Below are 23878 nucleotides of genomic sequence, written 5' to 3' on the forward strand. Positions count from 1 at the left end.
CCCAAACATGATGTTTACTATTGCTAAGCCACATTCGGAAAACCAACCAACCAACCCAGCAGGTATTCAGCTGTCTTTCAAGTAGAGCCAGGAGGTTTAAGTATCAACTACCCTGCATTTTAAGTGTTGCTGCTTTAGATTCAGGCATTTGAATTCCATCTTAGTGTTTGAACAATAGGCTTCCTTGTTTCACTACGCTGTTAAGATATTTATTCCCCCCCTCCCCTATGTTGCAAGAGAACACCTTTGCTACAACAGTAAGGAGATGTTATAGCCGGTGACAACAACAGAGTTTTGGATTTTCTTTCTGCTGTTGTCATTCACTACAAAAGGGAGTTTGCCTCCTGGTCACAGATTTTCCAGAGCTGGTAAAAATTCTGTCAACTTGGACTGTTCCCACCAAATGCAAAACCACACTCTTGTTTACTTAGGCAGTTTAGATTGTAAAGCCATGTCCTGAATGCAGGAAACTGTAGGCAAAGTGGAAGATCTTCTTGTCTTTGCTTTCATTTAATAGAACTTGTGCTAGAAAGATGTAAAATGAAAAAGTTAATTGCGTAACAGCTTCTTTAAGCTGGACAGGTATGTATGCATTGACTGTACGTGGCAAGGTGTTTTTATTTCTACCTGCAGATCAGCAGTGTTGTAGCAAATAACTTACATTAGATAGTGGTACCATGGCACTGATACTTGCCATTGTGTTTATATTTTACCATTTTAAATACAATATTTAAATGAGGTATGGGCTCTGATTTGCTCAGAAGTAGCATAGCACAGTTACTTTGTAAGCTAAATCCTAGTCAAAGAATTCTGACTTGCACTAGGAGTGGGTGGATGGGAGGTCTCTTAGCAGCAGAATTGCGCGTTTCAAGCTGATCTCTATTGTGTTGTGTTTTTTTAATATGCTTTTCAAGGATCTATAACTTAAAATTTAGCAAGAAGTGGAAGAACATGAAGGGGGGGAAGTATGTGAAGTGTGTTGGCACTTAAAAAGAGTATTGGGTGGGCAGGGTCAGTGCGGTTTGTGTCTACAAAAGTATAAACTGGATGTGGACAAAACCCCAATCGTTCATGATTACATCTCCATCTTTGAGAAAACAGGACCTGAATCTAGACTAAAACCAGCTTTCTTTGCAGAAATTAGCAGAAGGAAAAAAAAAAAAGCTGAAATTATTTTCTTAAACCAGAACCAAAAGTAAAGTGAAATTGCACAAAATTATGGACTGCACAATTCTGACTTCAGCATACACTTCCATGTAATGTATAACAGGTAAAAGTGCTGTTGGAGGATCTCTTTAATTTTTTTTAACTTAAATTTCTTTTTGTTAAGTTGTAAAGTTTTAACTCTGAGAGGAATCCTGAGGAGTCCATTCCTTATTACGGATACTAACAGAGACACTAAATTATTATATTTTAACGTTAAGCACCTGTCTTGGATTGAGGAACAAATGTGCAAAATGTAAAGAACAACTGGAAAATAAATACATCTGACAGAGGCTGGATTGATTTATTGTTATATTTATTAGTAATTAAAGAAAATAACTTTACATGTAGTGAATGTGCGTTAAGTCAGACTTTGGATTTCAGCAGCATGCAAGCACAAATTTCCCCCCCGCCCCTTTTTTTTCACTCATCAGTAAACAAATGTTACAAGAAAAAAAACATTTTGGTGCGTTACAGCTTAAGTTACCACAGTTCACTTGTTAAAACCCTTAATTACATTGCAGTTACGATTCCTGGTCTTGGCAGAACAGAACATAGAGTGAATATAAATAGGAAAACGTTTTTCCGTACGAATAGTACTGAGAAACAAATTTTCTATGGTGTGTACACTGTATGTAATTTCATTCTAATGCACAAATTCAGTTTCCTGATTCCTCCATGATGTGCAGCTTAACATGTAAAGTTAATTGTGCTTTTTGAATACATTAAGTAGATTGTGCATCTTAAACCCTGAGATCTGGAGTCTTAAGACTTCCTATTGCCTGTTGTAGATGTTTAATATAGCAGCTTGTTATTTTCAGCGCTGCTTTTCTTGATCAGGAAGGGGTACAATGTAGAAATCATTAGCTGTTAGCTCCTGATGCAGAGTTATGTATTTAGCAGCTTTCTTTGTCTGTGGGATCACAAATTTCTCTGTAAATTCACTTTTACTCATTTGCCGTTTTCCTTGTGCAGTCAGTATGCTGTTAATGAATGCCAGTGCGTATGTGTAGCAGTTGTGGTTGTGTTCTTCATACCTAGGAAAAATACACTGGTAGTAAGAGCTAGCACTAATCCATTAAGTACTGTGCATGGAGGAGTATTTTACTGAGCGAAATGAGGAAGCACGTGCTCTCCAAGAACTACTGCTGCTTTCCTTTAATGCTGGTGCTTAAACACGTTCTATGTATTGCAAGTTGCACTTTCCAGCCAGGAGTACTAGAAACTGTGAGCATAAAACAAAAAAAAAAAAAAAAAAAGAAAAAAGCAAGAGGGCTACAGATCTTACAATAATGAGTTCTTATTTTTTTATACTTACTTGGCTTTTACCTTGTTAACCTGTGCTCTTGATGTATTGTTACTCTGTTATCTTGAAAACTTCTTCCTGCAGCAGTAATGTTAATTGTGCCACTATGTGGGCTTCCCCCCGTGTGGCATGAACTTGGAAGGTTACTTCAAATCGAGTGATTTCTGTCCCTAGTATGTTGATACAGTTGCTATAGAGTGTGCTAGTCAAACTCCCATTGGCAACAATTTGTGCCATTGTGCAAGGACAGAAATACCCAGTAGGAGTAGCAGCCATTTAATATGTTTGTGCCCTTTTCCTTTTTATCTTTTTTCCCCTGCTACCCTACCCTATGAGCATGTGGCCTTTACCTGTTCACGGTCAGACTGTTTCTTGGGTTCTCCCAAATGTTTCATGTTGGCCACTAACAACTTCAGTAATTTATTCCATTCCCTCACTCACATAGTGCAGTTTTTTCCACTGCTCCTGTATTGTGGATAACTGGCTAGCTGAAAAGGGTCACATAGACATAGTCCAGCTGGCTGGACAAAAATGCACATCGCTCTCAGCTTATCTGAAGTAAAGCAAAATACACTGTCTTTGGCTGTTCTTGTTACACAATAACAGGAAGATTTCGGTGGGAAAAGAATGTTGCAGGTGGGAACAGAAAACTACAGAAGAGAAACTAGGGGCGGACTTGGTATTTAGGCAACTAACCAATAATGAGCTTAACTTTTGTAATATGTATGAGCTAATTATAACAAGGCATAAAAGGTGACTGTAAGGCACAATAAACGAAGTCTGCTGCTCACTCATATTGAGTGACTGTGTCTTCCCTCTGTCGTGACACTGTATAACTGTCTTTAATACAGAGCTGCCTAATCCTCAAGCTTCTTCCCTAATTGCCTCAGCCTGTGTCATTTTTCCCTTGTTCTTCCTAGCCCTGTGACTCATTCCTTGCCTTGTACTGTTGGTGGCTCAGTGGTCTCTGTTGCCACAGGGAATCTTCTGTGAGGCTTGCCTGTCACCCCTGGGAATTTACAAGGTGTCTGTGCAAGGTCTGAGGACTGTGGGTATGAAAAGCAACCCTGAGCCCAGGTCAGGACAGCTGTTTTCTTCAAAGCTCTTCTGGTTTGTTAACGGTAACTGGAGTGACCTATGAGCTCCCACTTAGTAAGCAAGCAATTTGCCACAGTGTACGTGCTTTACCAAAATAACTGTTAATGAAAAATAATTGAGTAACTTCAGGAGTGGCCACCATTGTTGTGCACTACAAAACATCTGGAAACAAAACAGTGTTGGGTTTACCAGCTCAGGGCTCAGTCCACAGACACAAATCCTGTTAGCTTTATGAGTTCCATAAACATTTAAAAACTCTATTCTAGGTCAAATTCTTTCATCTCCTGGTGTCAGGGCGATAATAAATTATTTCTGAAATTTTATCAAGCAGCACATAAAGAACTGCTGAAAAACGCTTTTGGTTTGATGGTTGTTTTTTTTCCTCTTATATGACATCTGCATTCATTACCTTAAATCCTTCATGGACCTGCGCTCAGACGGGCTGTCGTTGGGCAGTTACAGAGGGACAGCTCGGGCACTGGCTGTTTTTGGGGGAGCAGGCTGCTTTGTCACCAGCCCGCTTGGTGATGTGGCAGTGCACGGTTTAGCTGGGCTTCGTAACTTGTAACACTGTCGACGGGCACTAACTTCAAGGAAAGCTACAAACAACTGAACATTCTTGCTGGAACATACTGGTTTAGTGCAAAATATGTGGAAGCCTTTCTGTATTGAACTGTCCAAAGCAGTGTTACGGATCAGCTGGAAATGAGCCTGACCATGTTTCCCATTTCTGATCACTAACAACAAAGAAGCCAACTGGATGCAAGGTCTGGGCAAGAATCCCATCAATGTAGTCAGCTTTTAAATGCAAATGCACCTAAAACTGCTGAAACCTTGAAGAAATAATGACAGAATCATGCCTGGACTTTTCTACACAGCAGCACTCCGTGTTTCACTGAACTGTTGTCTTTTCACGCTAAATTCTTCTGTTGCTGAAGAAAACTTCCCTAGAACGATCTCTTTATTTTAGAGCTTTTACATTCTAGCAGATGAGTTCATTGCTGACAGCTTAAAAATACTCTCTCTGTTTAGCAGGGCCAGTAGGTTTCCTGACAGCCTGACGGCGTTGCTCCCGCTGGATTGTTAGGCACGTGTGTTCTGAAGGAGCAAGGCTCTGAATGAACCGCTCTCGGGGTCCAAAACAGAACAGCCTGATTTATCATCCTAGACTAAAAACTCTATTGCATCCAGCTTTCAAACCACCTACCTGTGAGGAAGCCAGGTCTCTCCCACAGAAAATTCCTCTAGGAGCTTATCCCACTGCTGAAGAAGCCCAAACATGTCTGGCTGTACCAGTGGGATGCTAATGCACTGTTCCCATCCAGTTTCAGCTCTGTGAATGCCCTCAGCGTCGTAATTGTACACCACGCCTGAAAATAGAGCAGCAGATTGTCAGGTGCCGCTGGAGAATCAGATCCATGGGGAGGGGGGGGCTGTGTTTTAAGTAATGAAAGCTGCTACTAGTTTTCCATACTGGCATTTCTTAGGCTGGCTGTAGTCACTTCCTTTCAGTGGCTACAGGTAGAAAAATGCGGTCCTTTATCAAACACCTGCTCTGCTTCCGCAGGGCAAGTTCGGGTGGCTTTTGATAATGAAAGCAAGGACAACCAGGCAGCTTTTCTAACACACACACACACCCCAGTTAGACCAGCCTCACAGTAAACGAACACATAAAGTGTGATTTTTGCAGGGTGGGCTTACTCTAGGAGAGCCTGGTATGTTTTTGGGGGTTTTTTTAGGACGCTTTTTAAAATTTTGTTTAATTAGGGGGAGTTTTAGAATTAGCAAAAAACGTAAATCAAGATTTCCTGCATATCTGTAAAGCTTTTTACTTCCCTGCGCGGGGAGCACAAGGCACCCGGCGGCTCCGCTCCGGCCTCAGCTGGCGGCGGCGGGGCCGGTCCCGCTGCTCCCGCGGGCTCCCGGGCCGGGCAGCGCAGCCGGGCGGCGGGACCGGGCCGAGCCGCGGGGCCTGCAGGCGCTCCGTACCGTGAGTGCTGGTCACCCCGACGTGCAGGTCCGCCCGCCCGTCGTACCCCCTGGAAGAAAGGCAGCGGCGTCGGCGGCGGGCCCGGCGGGCACCCCCGCTGCAGGCACGGCGGGCGCCGGGTGCCGGCCCAGCAGCGCGCAGCCCGGGGGGCGGCCCGCGGGCCCTACCCGAGGAAGGTGCCGGCGGCGGGCCGCAGGAGGAAGGCGCAGCGCTGGCGGTGGCCCTGGCGGAAGGGGCTGGGCAGGCGGACGGGGGCGGCGGGCAGCCCGGCGCCGCGCAGGGGGCGGCCGCAGGCGGGGCAGCGCGGCGGCGCCCGGCGGCAGAAGATGTCGGCCCGGCAGTGCCGCACCCGCAGGATGGCGGCCTCCGCCATGGCGCCGCGCCGCTCCGCCGCCCGCCTCTCCGTGGTCCGCCTGCGCGGCGCTCTAGCCCGCCCCGGCGCGCTCTGTGGCGCGGCGCTGAACAGTGCCCGGGCGGGCCCCGCCCCCGGCCCGCGGCGGAGCGGAACCGGGCAGGCGGGGCGGCGCGGCCCGGAGCCGGGCCAGGATGAGCACGAAGCAGGTGACCTGCAGGTGAGCGCTGCCGCCGCCCGGCCCCGCCGAGCTGCCTGCGGCCTGCCTGGGGCCTGGCCGGGGCCTGCCTGGGGCCTGCCCGCGGCTGCTCGGCGCCTGGCCGGGGCCTGCCTGCGGCCTGCGAGGACAAGGCGGTGGAGGCCTCCCAGGCTGGGCCCCCGTGTAGGCCCCGGCGGCGGCAGCGCCCTCTCCTGCGCTGGGGCAGCCCGGGCCGGGCGGCGGCGGAGCGGGCAGGGCCCATTCCCCCCCCCCGGCTCCGCACGGACCTCTGACCGTTGCTGCTTCCCCCAGGTACTACCTCCAGGGCGTGTGTCGGGAGGGCAGCAAGTGCCTGTTCTCGCACGATTTATCGACGAGCAGATCGTCCACCATCTGCAAGTACTACCAGAAGGGACAGTGTGCCTACGGGGCGCGGTGCAGGTAAACGCCGGGTGCTTTGTGGAACAGCCGGTTCGGAAGAGCCGGGCATCGCAATCACATGCAGGCTGCTTTAAACCCCAGGGAATCTGAGCTCAAGATAAGACGGTAAAGGGAACGAAATAAGATATTAAATATGGGCTTTTTCTCCCAGCACCGAAACCAGCTTATGGGTCCGGTGTTATAGTTCTGCTCAATTTTGGTTGTCTTCAGCAGTTATTTTACTCTGTAGTGATTAAACCATAGGTTTCGTGTATGTTTTTTATCCCATTCTTACTGTAGTAAGACCTATTAAATGCAAAAACGGAGCCTGCAACTTCATGGGAAGTAGCGTTGGGCAGCATGGTTTGCGCTCCCTGTTACCGGAGGGGCTGGATGCAGGCAGCACCCGCTCGGCCCTCCCGAGGGACCTTGTAGCCTCCTTCGTGCAGAACCTGCTGCACAGTTTCAAGGACTTTCAGTTCTGTCTCGGTCGCTCCCCTGGGTTTGGTGGGAAAGCTGAACAGTATCATGCCTTGCCCTGAAGACTGATGGGTAAAACTGCTGGAGAAACGCTGCAGTAAATACCGTGTGTTACTTCATGTTCCGTTCCATCCGGGACGTGCCACAGGGGCAGCTCCTTTGTGCAGGAATTCTGGTCACAGCTGGGAGACCTGTTTGTGCCTTCTCCTGACAGCAGCGTGGCAGTGATTGCGATGGCTTGGTTGTATTTCCTTTCCCTCCCTTAGCCCGTGGTACCAAGCTTGGCTCAGGCGATGGAACGTTAGTGTTTTCCGTAGCTCCCATTAGCTGCTCGCCCTGGATCAGTAGCGGGTGGTGTTGGCAGCCGTGTCACTGACGGGGCCCACGTCATATCCTGACTGGACCCTAAAGGTGGCTGCAGCGCCTGTTGCTGTTTTACTCCAGCAGTTTTGCTGGAGCTGGAGGCACTCGATGCACGCAAGCGGTTTATGTGTATGGCAGGTCCCTGGGCACGTGCAGGTCCTGAGTACAGGACCAGAAACCGAGACAGAGAATGTTTTCGTTCCCGTCAGAAATGCTCTATCTTTGGGTATGTCCATGGCTTTACTGGAGCAGCCTCTTTGCCGCACTGATCGCTTCTCCTCTGCTGCTGGAATATGTTCCATGGCTTTGCTGGATGTTTCGAGTCCTTTCCTATCCTGTTTGCAAATACTGCATCTTCTGGGGTGTGGGAGCATAAAGTCTAAGTGTTGCTGCTTGCAGGGGGAAGCGAAGCTCACAAAATGTCACTCCTTCCTGCACAGCGTTTTGATGTTGCTTCTTTGAGAAATGCCAGCGAACCTGTTTGTGTGAGGGGGTGACGAGGATCTAATTTAATGTGTGCATGACTAATGTTCTTTCAGCTATGCTGTGTGTCTCTGGAGAAGAAAACACAGGTGTGCTTTCAGAGGCATCCATTTTTTGAGACTGAGAAGCCTTTAGGTCTGGCTTTGAAAGAGACTGAGCAAGTTCAGTCAACTTGTCAGAACAATCCTTTAAAAAAAAAGTAGCTATTCAGTTTTGGTTTGTTTAAGTATTCATCAGGGCGGTGTCCTGCCACTGTGCCAAGTTTAGCCTCTGTAACACTTGTTCCATCTTTTTTTCCTTTCGCAGGTATGATCACACCCGACTTCCTGCGTCGGGGGGTGCAGCGGCCCCGGCGCTGCCTCCCCTCCCGTCGGCAGCACTGCACAACCCTCGCCATCCTGCCGAGCACGGCGCGCCGGGCATCAGGAGCAAACCGCACGAGGCTGGCAGGCGGGAGAAGAAAACGCTGGTGCTCAGGGACAGAAGTGAGTGGGAGCGGTGCTGTGCTCGTCCTCCTTGATGCTTGACAGGAGTTAGGTAGTTTTTCTCCTTTTATTGCTTGAGTTTCCTGGACAGCTGGAGAGGTGCGGTCAGACTTTCTCCCGATGAGGCCTCGTTCCTCGAGAGGCTTGGGCCTGTCAGTACCTGGTAATGGCCGTGTCCAGCCGACCGGCTTTTAGCCTGGTGTTCCCCAAGAGATGGGGTTTGGTTTGGGGGATTTTTGGGGGTGGTTTTGTTTTTCTTTATTATTTTGATTTAGGGTTTTTTGGTTAAAATATCTCTGCCCCTCAGATCTTTTTTGGTACGTGTCGCTCTCAGCCTGAGGGCGTTTAAAATGCTAAGAAACCTGGTTGCTTTCTGCCAGGCTGCCCGGCACGGATTGTGCCAGCCCTTAGGAACACAGGATGGAGACACCCGTCCACGCCTGACGGGCAGGGCAGAGGAGCCGAGCCCCGCTGCCACCTGCAAGCTGTCCCCACCTGTTCTCGCAGTCACATTGCACGGGCCAGTTGCCCTCCTGTGTACCAGAGGACTTTTTAGCCTATTTGTAAATGGAAAACAGCTCAAGAAATTTTTAAATGGAACTTTTTGCTTGGTAATTTGTGACAAGCCTTGTGGTTTGCGAGCAAAAGAGGCTTAGAGGAAACTTTAAAAAAGTCCCAAACCAATAACTGGCCATCATTGGAAAGAAGGTCTATGGAGCTTCTTGAGTGGGTTTTGTGCAGTGTCTTGTGTGGTTCATTCCGTCTCCTTGTTTTCTAAGATCTGTGTGGCCTGAATGAAGAAAAGCAGAAACCCAGCACCGCAGGCGATGTGGTGTGTTGCAGTGACCAAAACGATAATCCGGAAATGAAGCCCCATTCGTATTTGGAAGCTATTTGCAGCGGATTGGAAGACCCGGTAGCTGGAAGCTCCTGTGCGGATGGAGAGCAGCTGTGTCCTTATGCTGCAGCGGGAGCGTGCCACTTCGGAGATCGCTGCCTTTACCTCCACGGAGACGTGTGTGAGATCTGTGGATTGCAAGTACTTCACCCTTTCGACCAAGAACAGAGGAAGGCTCACGAGATGGTAATATTAACATGAAATCGGTGTGAGATTCGCTTGGCTCGGTGCAGGATTTGGTTTGTTTGTGCTAAAATCTAAGGATGTGTTTTGTAGAAGAGCCTGTTGTTCCAAAGAGCTTTTGTTTTGCTGGTTTTCTAGCTATAAAATTATCCTAAGAGGTCTGTTCAGGCATCTGGGGCTTAATTGGTAACAGTGATGCAGAGCGCCTTTTACAGCAACCTCTTTTTTTCCCGTTTCATCCTTATCAGAAACTTGCCTGCAGCCTTCTCCCAGACCACCCTAAAGTGCTGGGAAAATGTCTTTTGTAACTTACACGACATCTCGGTGGTACGTTATGTACAGTGGAGGAGAGAAACTGTGGGCTGCTGCAGGCTTGTGAGAGCCTTGTCAGTCTGCTGAGTCACCTCTTCAGATGTTCCTTCTTGGTGGTGGCTGATTTGAGGGCAGTGTCACGTAGAGTCAGACGGAGCAGAGTACAGAGGGTTTGGAGCTGGACTTGAAGTGGGGTGGCTGGAGGGACTCGATGAGGAATTGGTTGGGTGAAGATGGGCTTAAGGGGCTGCTCTTTTCCCTGCCCGGCTACCAGTCCTCAGGGCTGAGGAGGAGAAAGACCAGCAGCATTAGCAGTTACTGAATCACAAGTCCCTTCAGAGTCTGAAGTAAAATCCAAGGGGTTAAAAACCTCAGGTTCTGGGCAGTCAGTGTATACTTGCAACAGGTGCTGCTGTAGGAGCTCTCCCCTCTGCTGAGAGCTCGTTGGTACCTGGCAGGGTGTCTGTCACCGCGGCCGTTGGGTGCTCGGCTCCGGCAGCAGAGATGTGTGCTGGGTGAGAAGGTGTGCTAGTCGAAATGCTGCTTCTGATGCGGAATTATTGTGTGTCCTTTTTATTTTTTAATTATTATTGTTGTTATTATTATTATTGTTATTCTGAAATTTATTTTAATTGTCAAGTCCGGGGACCTTTGACAAGTAAAACTATGCAGGTGTAACCACCAGCTCACCTTGTAGTGCTGTGAGAGTGTAAATTGGTTATTGACTGTCGCTGCTGGGATACTGTGAGCAGAAGTGATGTAGGGAAGCCTGGATAAGAGGCTTATCCCTTAGCTGGGGTATCTGGTGAGTGAGTGTGGCCTTAATGATAAGCAGAGTAACATTTTGAGTGTGGCCCCCATTCCGGGTCCTGAATTAGATGGTTTGTGGGGGTATTTGACACATCTCCTTGTGCAATACCTGTTCCATGACAGAGATACAGAAAGAGGTACAGGGAAGTGCTTGTGCGCCCTTACTCCTGATACCCTGAAGCTGCAGAGAACACCGGAAGGGCTTGAATACGTGATTGAACTTAGTGTTCTTAAATTATGATGATGAAGGTAGGAGTGATGCTCTTAATGAGTGTACTTGGGTTTTCCTCTAATAGATTCTTTCCATAGACAGTTGTTTTACAAGGAGCGGGCTGCTACGTGGGCTGCAGTAACCGGTGATGTCTCTCCTGTGACAGATGTGCATGGCGACCTTTGAGCATGACATGGAGAAGGCCTTTGCCTTTCAGGCAAGCCAGAACAAAGTGTGCAGTATCTGCATGGAAGTGGTGTACGAGAAACCGTCAGCCTCTGAGCGGAGGTTTGGGATCCTTTCCAACTGCAATCACACGTACTGCTTGTCTTGCATCCGGCAGTGGAGGTGTGCCAAGCAGTTCGAGAATCAAATCATAAAGTAAGTTGATGTTAACCAGAGCCTCTTCTCTGGGGCCTGTGTCGGTGAGATAGCCTCGCTGGGGTGCTTTGACTCGATACAGAAACAAACCCGGTGGTAAGGGATTCTGTAGCTGTAAATATTAACATAGCAATTAGTAAGACCTGAGGTCAGAAAATCCTGGTCCCAGGTGCTGGCAAATTCCAGGATCTTGTTATGTGGCCACGAGAACTACCTTCAAGACCACTAGGATGCATTGGGTAACCTTTGGTAACCGTGTACTTACGTGCTGTGGTCCTGTATGGGCCCTTGGTGGCTTAGCCCTCTCTCGCTGCGTTGACGGTGGGGCAGCGTGTGCACACGTGGGCTCTGGAACTGCTGAGACCTGGTTAACCAGCGCCCTTCGCCGTACCCTGTGTGCAAAACCCCTCCCTCCTTATTTTTGCCATGTATGTGCTCAGTTACTGGATGTTTCTCTAAATTACAGCTTACTTAAGCTAGATGTCCCACTAATCACACATTTATCTGTATCTGAGTAAACACCTTCATCGTCTAGCTCTATAAATAATGTATCCCAAACATTCTCAGATGAGAGAACGAAAAACGTCCAATTAGGGCAATTTCCTTTTTTTGAGCATCTCTTTGAAAACTCTCTCAAGTTACAAGCACACCGAGGAAAAGGTGGGAAATATTTTCAGTATTCTGCCAAAATAGGTTGTTCTGGACAACTTTCATCATAGATGTCACTGAAGTGAACGTTAGCTCATTAGGACATAACCTGTGCTGGAGTCAAGCTTTTGTTGGCCAGGTGCTGTTGCCCGCAGTAGGGACTGGGAGGGAGTTGTTGGTGGTTTTGTGTTGTGTTTTTTTGTGGGGGTTTTGTTTTTGGGGTGGTTTTTTGTTTGTTTTTTTTTTTTTTTAAGAAACAGTGCCCTGGACTCTGCTTTGGGTATGGGTTAAGTACTGCTACAAGTTCTTCAAACATGTTTTTTTACACTTCTCCATAATGGTGAACATACTGGTCCTTGCAAAGTTAACCTAAAGGAGGGACTTGGCTTCGTCATGGAAGCGCTGCCTGCTGGGAGACGGGGTGTTCTGTGGGACTTGTGGGACCGTGGTAACAAAGCCTTTCCTGGGCTTGCTGAGGGACTGAAGTTGCATATTTGGTTCTTGTAGTTCCTTGCGTAGAAATCCATCGTGTAAAACCATGAAGCGCACAGCTCATCGCTGCTGGTAGCAGTCAGATCACATCTCAAAGGCTCGGGGACCTTCCTCTGTCCCTTCTCAGCTGGTTTGGCTTTCTGCTGCGTGGGAGCCGCGGTACTCCCATAGTCATTACGGTTTATTTCTCTGTATTTGGATTAGCAAATGCAGTTTAGTTCTGCATACAGAGGAGACACCCATTCCTTTTGGTCAAGTCTAGAAGCAAACACAAGGTAGCGTGGGCCCTGGCTGCACTGAGTGGGTTATTTTGATCAAAACTAATAACAAGCACACACGTGTGTGCCGTGCTGACGTGTGAAAAGGCGTCTGCTGCTTCAGTGTGACAAACCATCTCCCTTTCCCTTGGGAGACTGCAGATTTACTGAGGAGTGTCACTCTTGGAAAGTAACGGAGCGTTGCTGTTTGGTTTTGCTCCGTTAAGGTCCTGCCCGGAATGCCGTGTGATATCCGAGTTTGTCATTCCCAGTGCGTACTGGGTGGAAGACCAGGAGAAGAAGAACGAGCTGATCGAAGCATTTAAGCAGGGAGTGGGGTAAGTTTGGTAACCAACTACAAACACTGTTTACGTCATCCTTAAGATAGATGCGCTAAGACTTAGTCTTAAGTGCCTGAATTTTGAAGCTTTCTTAATTACAAACCAATCTACAGAAAACTTTTAATCTCTGTTAACGCATTTATTTAACTTTGTGACTGCCACGAAAGGGTCTGTCATGTAACTCTAGATCAGAAACTCTCTGTGCTCACTGTGCTCTGAAACGCCGAAGCTGTTTCAGTTCACTTGCCAAAATTGGCTTGTCGATCCCTTGGACGTAGTTGCCTGGAAGGTTGTCGCTTACTGAGGAAAACAAGTAGGGAAGGGAGATGTCGTGCTCTTGAAATACGGGATAAAAATTCCACGGGGTTTTTGTAATGTCTGCTGGAAATGGAAGCCACTGCCTGAGCGCATGCCTTTTGCTGACGCAGCGAGGACGTGCCTGGTGCTGGGGGCACTGGGAGAGGGCTGCTGAGGGGCAGGGTTCCGGCAGCTTTGCAGAGCTGCGCTTGCCTGGAATGTGTCGGGGCTGCGCAGCCGGCAGGTCAGGAAGGCAGCGGTGCTTACCTCCTCGCTCGCCCTTCTGAAGGCATCAGCAGAGCCGTGCCTGCCCCGAGCCAGTGGTCGCGATTTTCCTGAAGGCTGTGCAGCTTCATCCCGTGGTGTGCACCACCCTTGACGCACGGCCTTCGGAGTACGGAAAAAAACCCCAGGCCTTGCCGAAATCCTACAGAGCTGTTGCTGCTCAGGAAGGTTGTAAGTCTCTGAAGTCCTGCTACAACGCAGCAGAATGGCTGAAAGCGGCCCTGCGCCATTAAACGCTTAATCCAGCATCTGGGCTTGTTTTACCTTATAGTCAGGCAAAATACTGGAGGAAAACCAGTCATTTTTAACTGAGGCTCATCAGACACCGTTTGTTTTCAATGCCCTGCGGCTGGTTTATTTTAATCCGTAAGGGCTTTGAATTGAGGGTGGTAAGTTGCGTCGGGAAGCCCCAGCTCTGCAGTTTTTAGCTGGCCGCGCTGTCAGCAAGGTGAGCGTCTGTGTGACTGCAGCCGCAGTGCCAGGTGGCGTTGGAAGTCAGGTTTGGCCCCTGCCAACCTGTCCTGTAGAAGAAAATAGAAAAAGGGGTTTTGCGTAAGCGCTCAGCTAAGACTAATGCTTTGTGTTGTAGATGAAAACATCTTTTGTACAGAAATTCTATGGATAGATCTCTTGGCAGTCACTTTAACTTGAGGATTTAGTATTCCGTGGAATGAAAAAATGCTACTAAAGTGGAGTCTAAGCGAAGAGCAGGGGGTCACGCCACCACAAATCCATTCAATTTACATGCCAGCGCAGGACAAAAATAAATTTCAGACCTACAACCTGGAGGTCACAGACCACTTGAGCTCCAAACCAAGACAAATTCATCCTGCTTTTAATGCACCGCCTCCTTCGGGGATTTCAGGTGTTTGGGGTCTTTTTGTTACGTTGACATTTCCTTCTCCATTTAATTGCTATTAGATGGACTGTAGCAATGTCTTGGGAACCAGTTTCATCACTATTTGCATATTGAGTTTACGAGTCCAGTTGCATTTTGCAGCCTCTTCAGCAGTTTCTCGCTGCAGAACAGTCCCCCAGGCCCCGAGTGCCGCTGCGCTGCCCCTGTAAGGAACACCTTTCCAAAACTTGCTGCGTAGCTTGAGCAGCTTGGTTGAACAACAGAGCAGATGGGAACGTACATTAACAAAGTGTGCTCATAGGGCTTCCAGAGGAGATGACGAGAGGAACTGTTCCGTAAAAAGGTAGTGGTGGAAAGTACAGGAGAGTTGTGCCACTAGAAAAATAGCAACAAATTTTTTCATGGTGGTGAAGATGCACATGTAGGATCGATGACATTCTTTGAGCATCCTTCACTTTCCATGTCTTAAGGTAGTTGAATTTTTTTTCTTCTTATAATGCTGTTCCTTTATGTACTTCTTTTTTCACTTCTAGTAATCTTTCCGTCTGTTTTGAGGGCTGTCAGGTAGGGAACGGGAGACCCAACCCGGGGCGTACTGGCAGCACCGGTACTTTGCATCACTGACCGAGGACGAGTTAAGCTGTGGAGAGTGAACTCTATCTACTTCCTTTCCTGGCTGAAGGCAATAACTCTCTCTTCTAATTAAATCAGGAAAAAGCCCTGCAAGTATTTTGAACAAGGGAAAGGAACTTGCCCGTTCGGAGGGAAGTGTCTTTACCTTCATGCGTATCCGGATGGGACACGAGCTGAACCTGAAAAACCAAGGAAACAGCTCAGCTCTGAGGGGACCGTGCGGGTAAGGGAATACTCCAGTCAAGTGTAATTAAAACCATGTTTTGAATGTACCTTACACTGCTTAAATACGTTTCATGCCATGCAGGGTCTTGGAGAAGTGAAGGAAGCACCCCCGCAACTTTCCTTGAGGGAAAGGTTTGTTATTAGGGAAGGAGAAGGCACCTTTTACTGAACAGCAAAAAATTATTGTAATAGTTTTAGTTTTTCAGCCAGTCCTTCTCATGGCAAACCTTTCTTCAAAGGAATTCTGCTGATCCAGCTTTCACCTACAGCATTAAAAATTGATCTCTCTTGCCTGCACGTCGCTGGCAGTAAGACCAGCTACAAAGTTTAAAGCTTTCTTGAAAACTGGCTGTGGCGGCGCCTTCATCGCGTGCCCGCAGCGCGTTACTGCCGGCTAGGTTGCCCGCACCGTAATGGTACCCAACGCCAAAGCGAGTGGCCACCGCTTCGAATTGACCAGCACGTGCTGCTGAGCGGCAGCACACCCTAGCGCAAACCCAGCTTCCGAACCTCGGCTTCTCACCAACTTATTTCTTAACGAGGCAGCGAGGCTCGGTACGGGCAGGCGTTGTGACTGCACCGTGACGAGTACTGGTTCGTGCTCAGCCAGCTTTCCTTCTATTCCAGTTCTTCAATTCCGTGCGCCTGTGGGACTTTATTGAAGACAGAGAAAGTAGGACTGTGAGCAGCACAGACGACGAAGTGACAGAACTCGGAGAACTTTTCATGCACCTTTCTGGGGCCGAGGAGGATTCTGCTACTTCTCAGTAAAGAGAACGGAAGGTGCTTTCGTCTATCTAGAGCTATTTATTTAGCGATGCTTTACACTTTCTACAGCACCGTTCGAATGAATGTGCCCTGTGGTTTACTTGTGCAGTCCTGGTAAAGTTTTCAGATAGTTTTTTGTATGGCAAAAAAAAAAAAAAAACAAACTAAAATATATTTAAAGAATGAAATCGATTGCATGGAAAAATCCCTTACTCCCGAGAGGGTTTCCTCCCTCTTTGGCCTAACGTAAGCTGTCTTGTGAGCTGAGTGGTAGTGTAAATACAGCTCCTCTCTTACCATTTAAAGCTGAAGCTGTTAAAAACTGTTGCTAAATCTATTTTGGGTGCTCCCCCCTCCCTCCCAAATCAACTAAATGTATATCTACAAAACCCCACTGGGAAGTGTGGTCAGTGTAGCTTTTTCTTCCTTAAAAAGGAGATTTACAAACTAATATGTCATACCTCAAAGCAGTACCTAGAGTTCAGGATAGAGTTTACTGTATTCTTACAGTGAGTTTGTTTCAGTAGTGGGGCCGGGACACTGCCTGGCTCTCAAGGACTCTGCCCGTTACGCTCCTACCCTTGTTTTAAAATACTAAGTGTGTGCAGTGGCAGGAAGTGTCTCAGCACACCTGTTGTAAAGCTAATAGAACTCTAACACGTTCAGGCAGAGCAACACTGGAGTCACAACTTACAGTGAAATTAAACTTGCAGCATGAATTGGATTTTGGAAACTGTGTCATGACAGTAAGTAGCTACTTTTAGTCACTGCAACAGTTGTAGTTACATTTTTGTTCCATTTAAATCAAGGGAACCCTTGATGCAGGTTAAAAGAAACAGCCAAAATTAAATGCAGTAACTAAAAGTTTTCTGATCTCCTTATGGCAGTGATCTTACAGTTTGCAACTGTGCAGCCTCGGTAATTTCAGTTACAAAATAACCCCTTAGTTTAACAGCCGCTTTCCTGAAGTTCGTGGTGTGGCTGACAGGTACCTGGGCTCTGCCATCTGCACCTTCTGAAGCGGTAACGGGGTCTTGGAACAGCCTCACCCCCAGCCGCAGCAGAAGTTCAAACGTTCCCCATGAAGTGACAGGTAGGGGGGCTGCCCGACGGGGGGGTCCTGCCCTGGCCCTGCCCCGGCGCTGCCCCCCCCCCACCCCTTTGCCTTTGCCAGATGAAGGACAGCAATGTGGAAGGCCCAGCAGGCGCCAGGCCTTAAGGCACACCTCTTCTGCGTTAATGGAATTATTACTGAATTTTATTTTTGTTAAAAATTCAGTTCATGTTTATATTGCAAAAGCAGGTTTCAATTTGATGGTGAAAACCGGTACAAGGAGTTAATTCTGCTATTTGTCCTTTGTATGAACTTTGCAAGTTAAACTGAAAATTCAGCAAGGACGCAGCTGGAGCGGCTGCTGCGTAATAGAGCACGGAAACACCCGAGTACAGGCAGTTTTCTCCAGCACATTCAGCATACGGCCCCAAAGTAAGAAGAGGGCCAGTGCAGCCGAGGGCTAAAGGTAAGAGGGCTTGCCCTTGAAAGGTTGCTTATCTTAAAGACGAGCATTTCAGAGGGCTTGATTGTTGAGGGGACAAATGGCGTTGTGAAGCAGAGTGTGTGAAACCCTTAGGGCAGCGTGGCACACGGGGCGCTGCGCTGAGGGGTAGAACTGGGATCTGGTCACTGCCATAAAGCAAAACAGCACAAACCGTAACCTGGATTCATAAATGGCACCAGTTAGCGGGGGGGATTATCGTTCTGCTTCAGTGGCTGGTTTGCATTTCTGGGTCAAAACTGAGGCTGAGAAACCTTCTGGAGGGAAACATTTCATTTCTGTAAGGGTGCCAGCAGAAGAGGGAGAAACTCCTCCCATCTCTGCTGGCCAAGTTCCCTCAAACTGAGCGTGCGGGTTTGCTCTCTCTTCTGACCTAGGAAATGTAACTTCTCCACAACCAAGTCCCCCCTGAAGTTAATGTTTAACGATGCTTACTGCAGCGCCAGGCCTTAGGCTGGCAGTATCTACAACCACTTGCTTGTCTGCTTCTTTTTAAAACTGGCCTATGAAGGCACCAGTGAAGGTCTTACTCTGTTAAGTCATTTTAGTGCAATTCTTCATCACTGATTACAGAGGTGAAGCAAAATAAAAGTATCACCAAGAGAGTACTCTCCAAGACGAATGTTCAAGAGGAGGTGCCCAGGCATACCTGAGGCTGCCCTGAGCCTCCCCACGGAAGCTTGTTTGTAGCAGGTCTTGCACAGATTTCTTTTTGCAGAAAGAAATATTTTCAGTAACAAAATACACCAAAAAGTGTCAATGAAGAGGACGTTTTTACCTTAAACGAGACATTCCTGATTTGCTTTGCCCCGAGACGACATTAACAGTAGTCTGAAATTAAAAGGATACCTTGTTTTTCATAGCTACCTAGAGACTATTTTTTTTATAACTTAAGAGCAATCAGACTTTGAAACTCAGACCTTTTAAATTCTTCACTTAGCAGCTTTCATCTAATTTGACATGAAGTGCTGGTCAAAATAAGCCTAATCATCAAAAATATTTTTATTTTCCAAGAGACACGTAACCCATTTTAAAATCAGGAGTTAACGGTTTCTTTTTGGAAATTACAGCTAAAGTAAACGCTTTCTTTACCGTTCCTCCTTTCCCCTCTCTCCCCCCAAACTTATTAAAATAGAAGTAAAATGACAGATAAATTATGTTTAGAGAGGGTTGCAGTTAAAATACCAGGAATATTATTACAAATCACACAGAACTATACAGAACAGTTTCCTTCAACCCTCAACTTACTTTTTAGCAAGCAAGTTTTATGGTCACGCTCAGTTATCACTTAAGGATTGATATTTCACCCACGTTATGAGATATTCTGAGGACGGTGTAGATATTATTCTTTAAGTATGTGGCTGGCTTATGTACTACAAGTTCCACTCTTCCCTTCCATGGGTGTTTTGCCTGCTGGAAATAAGCAGCCCGAATGGCTGTTCGGACGTCACAGGCAGTTAGGAGCTGCCCATGTACGCTGTCAGAATTCACAGCACAAGTATTTTGCCTAACAAATTTTCAGCAACTGTTTAGATTGAGACAAGAGTGACTACAGCTGTCTTGTCTCTTCACTCATTGGACCTCAGCAGTGTATTCAGAGAGGAGCCCCATAATGACCCGTGTGCCCAAGGAAAGACACAAAAGCCCAAGCTTCCATTCCAGCAATGGAAACCTGGCCTCCGTTCTTTCCCTAATAAAGATCCTTAAACAGAATGCTATTCCAAAAAATAAATTCTTAGATTAAACCACCTGGTTTTTGTCATCTGTTAAGTTCAGCCAAGGCAAAATACTCAATTCTAGCCAAGTAAACAACAGGTTCACAGAAAATACAATGATGCTCAAAAATGGTGTATTTAAATACCTACACTGATGTACCATCCAGTCGGCTTAGCAAGTAGACGCTGCTGAAAGGTTATCGCAGTAGAATAAAAATGATCTTGTAATGGAAGCGATTGGAAACCTATCGGTTGTCGTATCAAGTGTGTTTTTACTTGAACTGCTATTACTTATCCTAGTAACTTTTAAAACATTATGCAGAATGTCATTTTCTGAGGTTTTCAAATCTAGATGTACATGTCAGAACTATGGATTACTACATTAAATGATGACATTGAATCTTAAACCTAAAATTTAATTTATTTTATTAAAATAAGATAATCAGAGGAACCTTGGCTTACAATAAATGCATTTTCTCAGGAGCAATAAAAACAAAATTAAAACCCAAATCAGCAAGAAAAACTGTATATGCTCAGTTTCCTCTTGATAGTGCATCTCTTGGACGACAGCTTCAGATGGGATGGAGACTACGCTCATTTGCAGAAGTATACGGGTAATGTTAATTAGCCTTTTCTCAGCCACAAAAGCCTGTCTTTCTGCACTTACCACCTCATTGGGCTGCAAGAAACAAGTCAATAGTACCAAAGTAAGCTGCTGAAGTTACTGAGGATGACCATAGCGAGCCTGGCTAGCTTCCTTCTCTGAGCAGTACAATTCAGAATAGATTCCATTCTTTTGCAAGAGTTTTTCTTCTATGTGCAAAACTATTGCAAAACTATTTTGTGTTGAATTAGCATTTTAACTTATTTCATTGGCTTGATGAAAGCTCTTCGGCAGGAGCTGATTTCCAGAAAGTTTTTTCCTCTTCCCTCAGCCTTGTTTGCGGATACCCATTTCAGGCAAAACTCCCCACCCCACCCCGAAGTGGCGTATGGTGTGGGGCAATCACCGAGCACCATGATGCATCACCTTTCCTCAAATGCCGAGGCAAGCCATCCTCGCTGTAAAAAATACCAATTTATCAACAGATTCAAATCAATCCAGAAACACGGCCAAAGAAACATCCATCGCTTCTGTGTATGGGAAAAATAAGGCTCAAGTGCATCTATTAAAAAAATAGTAATAGATCTCTTGATTTGTAGTCTGGTAACTGTCCCAGTAAAAGAAACTGTAGAAAAAGGCGATGTGGAGCTGTGTCCCTGCAGGACAGAACTGCAGAAATCCTTAGCAGCTTGTTCTTAAAACTGGGATGCAGATAATCCTGCTGGCACTGATCCTGTACACTGAGGCATTAAAAGCACAACTTCTGTTACTTCTGTTCCTTCCCCATCACTGGAGAGATCAGGGGAAGGGGAGCACGGTCCTAAAACACGGGTAGTCTCGTGGATGTTAACGTGCATGAATTTATGTCCTCTGTGTGGGCGGCACGATGCAGAGATGGTTCAGAAGCGCTCCGGTTGATTTTGGGTAAAGAATGTTGCAACAACTCAATGGACGACAGTATCTGAGGAAGACAGGTAAAGTTCAAAGAAGGCTTATTAGACAAGCAGCTCTTTTAAGTCTTAAACCTTCATTTATTATGGCTTTAAGAATATCTTTAACAGCAACAGTATACTGTGTGGGGGCCCTGAAAACACACTCTAGGAACACTCCTGTTTCAACAATCCAGCTCTGCCATACAGTCTCATCGCTGTGAGGGGTCTCGCTGAGTTTCAGAGGATGGGAGGGTACTTGTCAGTAATTAAAAGACATTATGATCAATTAACAAGCATCTATGCGAATTTCCAGCAGGGTAACAGGGAATGAATTGCATCTTCTGCCTAACAGTCTGTTCACAAAACGACGTTTAAGAACTTTTTAAACAACAAGTTACGCTTGATTGTAACAGGAAGAAGTTATTTTTACATAATCTGCTAATATTTAATTCCACCTATTTAAAGAGTATAAGAAAGTACCTTTGTCATCCTCACAGTGACAGGAAAAGGTAAAGTATCCCTGGTAAAAATACCAAAGATTGCTACATGAATTTACATCCCTGGTGGATTTTGTTCGCTTGTTCATAGCTGTGGGGAAGGGGGAATAGTCTCTCATTTCACCTCAAACCTATACTAAAATAAAGTGTAAATATGAAGAGAGATTTTATTTTTAGGGGGGTGGGGGAGTTGCTTATCTCTAAAATGGGCCAGCCGTTGAAAGCAAATTGCTCTCGTGTTAGTCTAACTGCTTCAGTCTGTGCATAATATTTTTTGATGATCTTCACAGGAGCTACGTACAATTGGAATTACAAACAGCCTAAGAGCTGGGTTATGAAAAATGCACATACAGAAACAAAAATAAGGAAGCAGGCTGCCCTTTATATAAGCCAAAACTTAAATCTGTGTAGAATGTTTTGTGTGCCAATGGTTATATATAAAATACTGTGATACTTATATGGAGTAAACATACTTACTTGTGGAAACAGAGGTCGTTCTTCCCTAACTTTCTTCAAACAATCTGCTACAAGCCTCTTCATTGCTTTGGGGCAGTTCTTGTACAATTTACTGAGGTCTGGAGAAGCATACCCTCGGCCAACCATGAAAATAATCTGAAAAAGAACAAGCAAGTAGCAGAAAAACCAAAGTTGTAAAAGTTGTTTCACTGCTTGATTGCTTTAGTGTCCCAAAGTGATGAAACATGAGTACCAAAGGCACACACACCAGAAGAATCCAAATTAATGAACCTAAACAACGGTCCTGCACGTGTGTCACGCAGGACATGATTCGGTCAGAGCGATGCGGTGGTCTGTAATGCTCAACAAGCAAAGGAGCTACTGCGTTCAGAGTGAAACAGCAGATGCTACGTGACATGAACAGGACACAGCAGTTTCCTTCAGGTGAAGGCTACAGTGACAACTGATCCTCAGTCTGAGCCCTGATAACCAGCCGGCCAGGTTGGCACAGCTTCTCTATACTTCAAATACAGTCAGGAAACTGTATTTGCAGGTATCGCTGTAAAACAGCGTTGCAAATGGAGATGTACAGCTAGCAAGTTGAAAGAGATCATCATAACTGATGCAGCAGAAAAGAAAACAGGGTTGGTTTTGTTTTGAGACAATAAAAGATGCTGTTAGTGTTGGAAAATACATTGTCTGGTTTAGTCCAAGTTAATATGGTCACCTTTTAGGTTTTTCATCAGACTTCCAGGAACCTTAACAGTTGCCTATATAGTATTGCTAAGACTATTATCTGCTAAAACAGTGGTAGGTTTGGGTGGCTGAGGGGACTTTGAGGGTTTTATCCGGGGGAAGGAAGGAAGGGTGAACAGGTAATGGTGCAACCATTGCTTCTCTTTCAACTAATGCCATCTCAGAAAAGAAAAAAAAAAAAAAAAGGGTCAATATAACAGTGCTAAATGGAGATCTCAGTGGTGTTCTCCAGGAAATACTCTATCCCTCCCCAGAAAACTTACTTTAGAGTCATGTGTTGCATGTTTTGCAACAGTAACGATTATTAAAGCTTGCATATGATTTAAACATTATGAATTAAAACATTCTAATATCCCAATTTGTAGATGACCTTAAAAATAAGAAAAAAAACCTTCCTTAAACAGAACTGGCCTCTTCTACCTGGAAAACAGACTATGTAACATAACTAAACAGGGGCTAAAATCTAGTAGTTTGTCCCACATACACACACACATCTCATTATAAGCTCTTATTTAAAAAAAAAAAAAAAACAAACAAAAAAAAAAACCCACACAACAAGACACAAACAACAAAACCAAACACAAACCACAACTGAGGATCAGCAAAACAGAGATCAAAAAGATTTAACGGTTTTAAGTTCATGCCCCTACAGAACGAGTTAGCTTTAAGCTAAGCCAGAAAAAGCATTCATGTAAAGAGAACAGTTGAGGTTTCTGTCCTTAATGTGCTTCTTTGTAATTACTGGTTAACTGACTGGCAAGAATACATCTTAGTAAAGACCTAGTCACATAAACTAACATTCAACACTAGAAGGTTTGACAACAGCTGCTATTTTGTCTTCACTTAGTAAAAAGCACAGAATCCAATCTTGCTGATGCAAGAACAGCGTATTTACGATCAGAAGGGAAATTTCATATAGCCACAAATACATAAACCAAGACTTTATTGATAACACTTTTGCTACAACCCATGAATAAATTGACAGGGCACTTGAAAAAAAATACTTTTTAATAAACATTTTCTTTGAGTAACTGTCACTGTCAACATTTAAGCAAATATTAAATTACAGAGATTTACTGCTGAAGCAAATCATGTTGTAAACATCTCAATTCTTATTTTGCTTTCCTCTTTATCTTGCATTTTTCAAGGACAACAAAACGTACTGTGCTCAGGAATAAAATGCAGTATACAAAGGATGTTTCTTACCTGATCTCGGTTGTTTATGTGGGAGTATGGCAACTCTCCTGTCATTAGTTCATATAATACTATTCCATAGGAGTAGACATCTGACTGAAAACTAAACGGGTTACTATCCTGCATCCGTATCACTTCTGGTGCCTGTGGAAGGAGGAAAAAACGATTAAAGTTATGAGCAATATGAAC

The 23878-nt window shown here is 45.7% G+C and overlaps 3 protein-coding genes across 10 annotated transcripts in view; 1 reads left to right on the plus strand and 2 right to left on the minus strand.

Moving 5' to 3' along the window:
* Positions 1–1310: 1310 nt before the first annotated feature.
* Positions 1311–6107, minus strand: MKRN2OS (MKRN2 opposite strand). The gene is made up of 4 exons (XM_080386208.1): positions 5765–6107; positions 5597–5646; positions 4815–4977; positions 1311–2240 (listed from the first exon to the last, which is right to left on the minus strand). The coding sequence occupies exons 1-4, from the start codon at positions 5968–5970 to the stop codon at positions 2021–2023; spliced, it is 639 nt and encodes a 212-aa protein (XP_080242334.1). The 5' UTR covers positions 5971–6107; the 3' UTR covers positions 1311–2020.
* Positions 6012–16908, plus strand: MKRN2 (makorin ring finger protein 2). 2 transcript variants are annotated; one of them, XM_080386180.1, is made up of 8 exons: positions 6012–6169; positions 6461–6589; positions 8201–8379; positions 9159–9463; positions 10960–11174; positions 12799–12909; positions 15065–15209; positions 15839–16908. In XM_080386180.1, the coding sequence occupies exons 1-8, from the start codon at positions 6144–6146 to the stop codon at positions 15980–15982; spliced, it is 1254 nt and encodes a 417-aa protein (XP_080242306.1). In that variant the 5' UTR covers positions 6012–6143; the 3' UTR covers positions 15983–16908. The 2 variants fall into 2 exon arrangements, with proteins under 2 accessions (XP_080242306.1, XP_080242307.1); XM_080386181.1 differs by lacking the exons at positions 6012–6169; positions 6461–6589 and adding an exon at positions 6631–7637.
* A 2751-nt stretch (positions 16909–19659) lies between these two features.
* RAF1 (Raf-1 proto-oncogene, serine/threonine kinase) overlaps positions 19660–23878 on the minus strand; it is a 47853-nt gene continuing 43634 nt past the window's right edge. For all 7 annotated transcript variants that reach the window (XM_080386157.1, XM_080386155.1, XM_080386154.1 and 4 more), the window contains 3 exons: positions 23702–23833; positions 21761–21895; positions 19660–20815 (listed from right to left, as the gene is read on the minus strand). In XM_080386157.1, the coding sequence (XP_080242283.1) occupies positions 20675–20815; positions 21761–21895; positions 23702–23833 (408 nt within the window). In that variant the 3' untranslated portion in view covers positions 19660–20674. The remainder of the gene's footprint in view (positions 20816–21760; positions 21896–23701; positions 23834–23878) is intronic.

This window comes from Falco punctatus, assembly GCF_963210335.1.
Source record: "Falco punctatus genome assembly, chromosome: 4".
Classification (NCBI taxonomy): Eukaryota; Metazoa; Chordata; class Aves; order Falconiformes; family Falconidae; genus Falco; species Falco punctatus.

Excerpts from the sequence above, each read along its gene's own strand:
- MKRN2OS (XM_080386208.1), bottom strand. The coding sequence starts at position 5,970 with ATGGCGGAGGCCGCCATCCTGCGGGTGCGGCACTGCCGGGCCGACATC. Across the intron at positions 5,647-5,764 it reads GCCGCCGGCACCTTCCTCGG|GGGGTACGACGGGCGGGCGG; the intron begins GTAGGGCCCGCG and ends CCTTTCTTCCAG. Across the intron at positions 4,978-5,596 it reads CGGGGTGACCAGCACTCACG|GCGTGGTGTACAATTACGAC; the intron begins GTACGGAGCGCC and ends CTCTATTTTCAG.
- MKRN2 (XM_080386180.1), top strand. The coding sequence starts at position 6,144 with ATGAGCACGAAGCAGGTGACCTGCAG. Across the intron at positions 8,380-9,158 it reads GCTGGTGCTCAGGGACAGAA|ATCTGTGTGGCCTGAATGAA; the intron begins GTGAGTGGGAGC and ends TTGTTTTCTAAG. Across the intron at positions 12,910-15,064 it reads GCATTTAAGCAGGGAGTGGG|GAAAAAGCCCTGCAAGTATT; the intron begins GTAAGTTTGGTA and ends TAATTAAATCAG.